The sequence below is a fragment of the Hemibagrus wyckioides genome, linkage group LG25 (assembly GCF_019097595.1).
Source record: "Hemibagrus wyckioides isolate EC202008001 linkage group LG25, SWU_Hwy_1.0, whole genome shotgun sequence".
Classification (NCBI taxonomy): Eukaryota; Metazoa; Chordata; class Actinopteri; order Siluriformes; family Bagridae; genus Hemibagrus; species Hemibagrus wyckioides.
The window spans coordinates 5,475,552-5,478,352 of record NC_080734.1 but is presented as its reverse complement, the minus strand read 5'-3'; the positions used below and the strand labels follow the sequence as shown (position 1 = coordinate 5,478,352).

The following is a 2,801-nucleotide window of genomic DNA, read 5'->3' as shown; positions in this document are numbered from 1 at the left end:
CCACATTGTTTAATAAGTTTTTATATATTGAAGTTTCCTTAAATAAAGGCTTGTGTGTGATTAGAACAGAAAAATAAAGGACGAATGAAATGTAAAAATCTTCCTGTTTATGGTTTCAATGACTGCACAGTCTGAGTTATAACATTTTTTTATTAATAGTTTTTCAATATTATTAAGGATTTAAACAGAGACACGCCTTCGTTCAGGTCAGACTCCGCCCTGAACACAGTAGTGGGGTCTAAGGTCAGAATCCCGTAGTCACCAGCAGCAAACATCTGTTTCTCCGTCACAGCTGGATGAGGGAGGTGCATTCGCAGGTCCTGAAAAAACACACAAACACAGCAGCAAACATCTGTTTCTCCGTCACAGCTGGATGGGGGAGGTGCATTCGCAGGTCCTGAAAAAACACAAACACAGCAGCAAACATCTGCCACAGCAAGACCTTGTGCTTCAACAGTGGAGCACTCAGGCCTTGTGCTGATGACAGTGAAGCATTCTGGGAGCTTTCTTAGTGTGAAGTGGTTGGAACAACAGCTCCCATTAGAGAATCAGCTGGAGTACACCGACGCTGCAGGAGGAGACTAACGGAGATTAACATGAGAAGGTCCGACAGAGTCGAACACCGGGAGTGTGTGGGAAGGGCTAGGGGCATTTTTCATTTTTTCACTTTCTTTCATTCGTTCTGTCTGTCTGTCCGTCTGTTGTTATCAGATCCTAGTAGGCAGGAGGGGTCTGTAAAATAATCACCAGAGTTGGATATTAAAATCAAAGTAATTTCCCTTACTGAACACATCAGCAGTGTGATCTCTGCTCCAGAACTGGTTAGTGATCCAGTACAATCTTTGTAGTCTAGACTATTATAGCGTCTCTTAGCTCAGTGTAATTAAGTCTATCTGTTCTAACTGTCTCACCTGGACTGAGTCCTGAATTTCCTTCTTAAACCACTTGTGGGTCAGGATTTTACTGAAATCTGGCCGAGAATCAGGGTCCTGTTGCAGGCAGAAGTGAATCAGATCCCAGCAATCTGTGTGATCAGTCATAAGATTCAGACACAAACTTCACACAATAAAATGAATCATGAAAAGTGACACTTGTGCATTCCCTCACCCTTTGAACCATAAGAAAAGAGGCGCAGTTGTCCATTAATAAGCTCTTCATCGTCAATGAAGGGCGATGATCCGCAGATCATTTCGTAAAGGACTACTCCCAGACTCCAGACAGCATGAGGAACGCCCAAATACTGTCTCTGGAGAACCCATTCAGGAGGATAGTAACCCTGAGTGCCTGAGTGAACAGTGAGAAAGCAGAAACCGTCACCAAAACACTTCTCCACAGTTTGACTGGATCTACATCTCTCTAGTGAACTGACCTGAAAAGTCGCTGTAGGGCTCGTCTGTCACCAATTCCCCGCAGCCAAAGTCGATCAGCTTCACGGCCAGCGTGTCGGGATTGATCAAAATATTCTCAAGCTTGATGTCACGGTGAAAAAATCCATGTTTATAGCAGTGATCAACAGCCTGAACCAACTGCCACATGACCTTTCGAGCCACTCTTTCGGACAGTCGTTTCTTACACGTAATAAAACGATAGAGGTCCATGCAGGGGACAGGTCGCTCCAGCACTAAGATGTAGTTATGGCACGTCTTGAACCACTCCAGCAGCTCCACCACGTTCTCACAGCGAGGACCCTCGGATGCCATCTTTATTAACGCCACCTCTCGAGGGAGCTTGCGTGTCTCTCCAGGCTAAAATCACACACACACACACACACACACACAGTAGTTAGCATGGAGGGAGAAAGATGTCTGAACTGTGGTAAGCAGAGATAGTAGAGTGGAGAAGGATTGGAGTTGCACTGACTCTACACTCTAGCAGTCTTCTTCTGATATCTATTATAAATGAAAGGTAATAAAATCTGAATCTGAGACGTGATTAAGAGCTGAGTTTTTAGTGATGATGTTAGCAGGAATCAGTAGATGGACACATCACATTCTTATAGATCTGCTCTATAAACTGATTGTCATTTACTCCTTATTGCTTCTCTGCAGAATCTCAGAAGAAAGTTTACTTACGATGGTCATTCGGTCATCAAAGGGATGTCTGGCCAACACTTTGATGGCGACCTGTTCACATGGACACAGAAGAATGAATCAGTTCTACATTATAATAACGAAGATAATTAGTCCATTGATACACATGCTTATTTTAGGGCTCCTAAAACACTTCCTCTATAAAGAGGTCATGTGTCACAGCATTTCCTCGTTTCTAAGACACTAGAATGATTCACAGCTAAAATTTTCAGACAGAAGGAAAAGCTCCATGCAGCAGGAAATGATTGAGTCAGCACATGTTTCAGAGCTCCATGTGAATTCTACATCCCTGGTATGGTTACACTACAAAATCCCCCCTTTAGTATTTAAATCCAGTAAACTAGTATTTGGTGTTTGCGTTTTTTACAGTAATAACAGCTTTATTACCGGAAGTTTATCTTCCTTACGGATTCCAGCGTAGACCGAGCCGTAGCTTCCTTTCCCCAGCAGCTCTCCGACAGTGTACCGTGAATCAAACTCACCTGTTACACACACACACACACACACACACACACACAGTAATTCAGTTAGTACTCTGTCCTGTCTCTATGTTGCTCCGAATATGAGCATCTGGAGTAAATATAAGAGTCTGAATAGAAAATGATACGAATCCTTCACTAGTTACTCGGCAGTGTAGACACCTTGCTAAGTGATTTAGAAATGTTAACAATAATCTGTGAGGATTGTAACGTACTGTGAACTGAAGGGTCG

The 2,801-nt window shown here is 43.1% G+C and overlaps 1 protein-coding gene across 1 annotated transcript; it reads right to left on the bottom strand.

Moving 5' to 3' along the window:
- Window positions 1-280: 280 nt before the first annotated feature.
- Window positions 281-2,566, bottom strand: LOC131346143 (serine/threonine-protein kinase pim-1-like). Its single transcript, XM_058379508.1, has 6 exons — window positions 2,478-2,566; window positions 2,073-2,123; window positions 1,370-1,745; window positions 1,108-1,284; window positions 912-1,024; window positions 281-732 (listed from the first exon to the last, which is right to left on the bottom strand). The coding sequence occupies exons 2-6, from the start codon at window positions 2,079-2,081 to the stop codon at window positions 715-717; spliced, it is 693 nt and encodes a 230-aa protein (XP_058235491.1). The 5' UTR covers window positions 2,082-2,123; window positions 2,478-2,566; the 3' UTR covers window positions 281-714.
- Window positions 2,567-2,801: the final 235 nt, after the last annotated feature.

Bases quoted from the DNA above. Each gene is read 5' to 3' on its own strand.
- LOC131346143 (XM_058379508.1), bottom strand. The intron at 1,285-1,369 runs GTCAGTTCACTA...CTGTTCACTCAG, and splicing joins GCCCTACAGCGACTTTTCAG to GCACTCAGGGTTACTATCCT. The intron at 1,025-1,107 runs GTGAGGGAATGC...CTGATCACACAG, and splicing joins CTTTTCTTATGGTTCAAAGG to ATTGCTGGGATCTGATTCAC.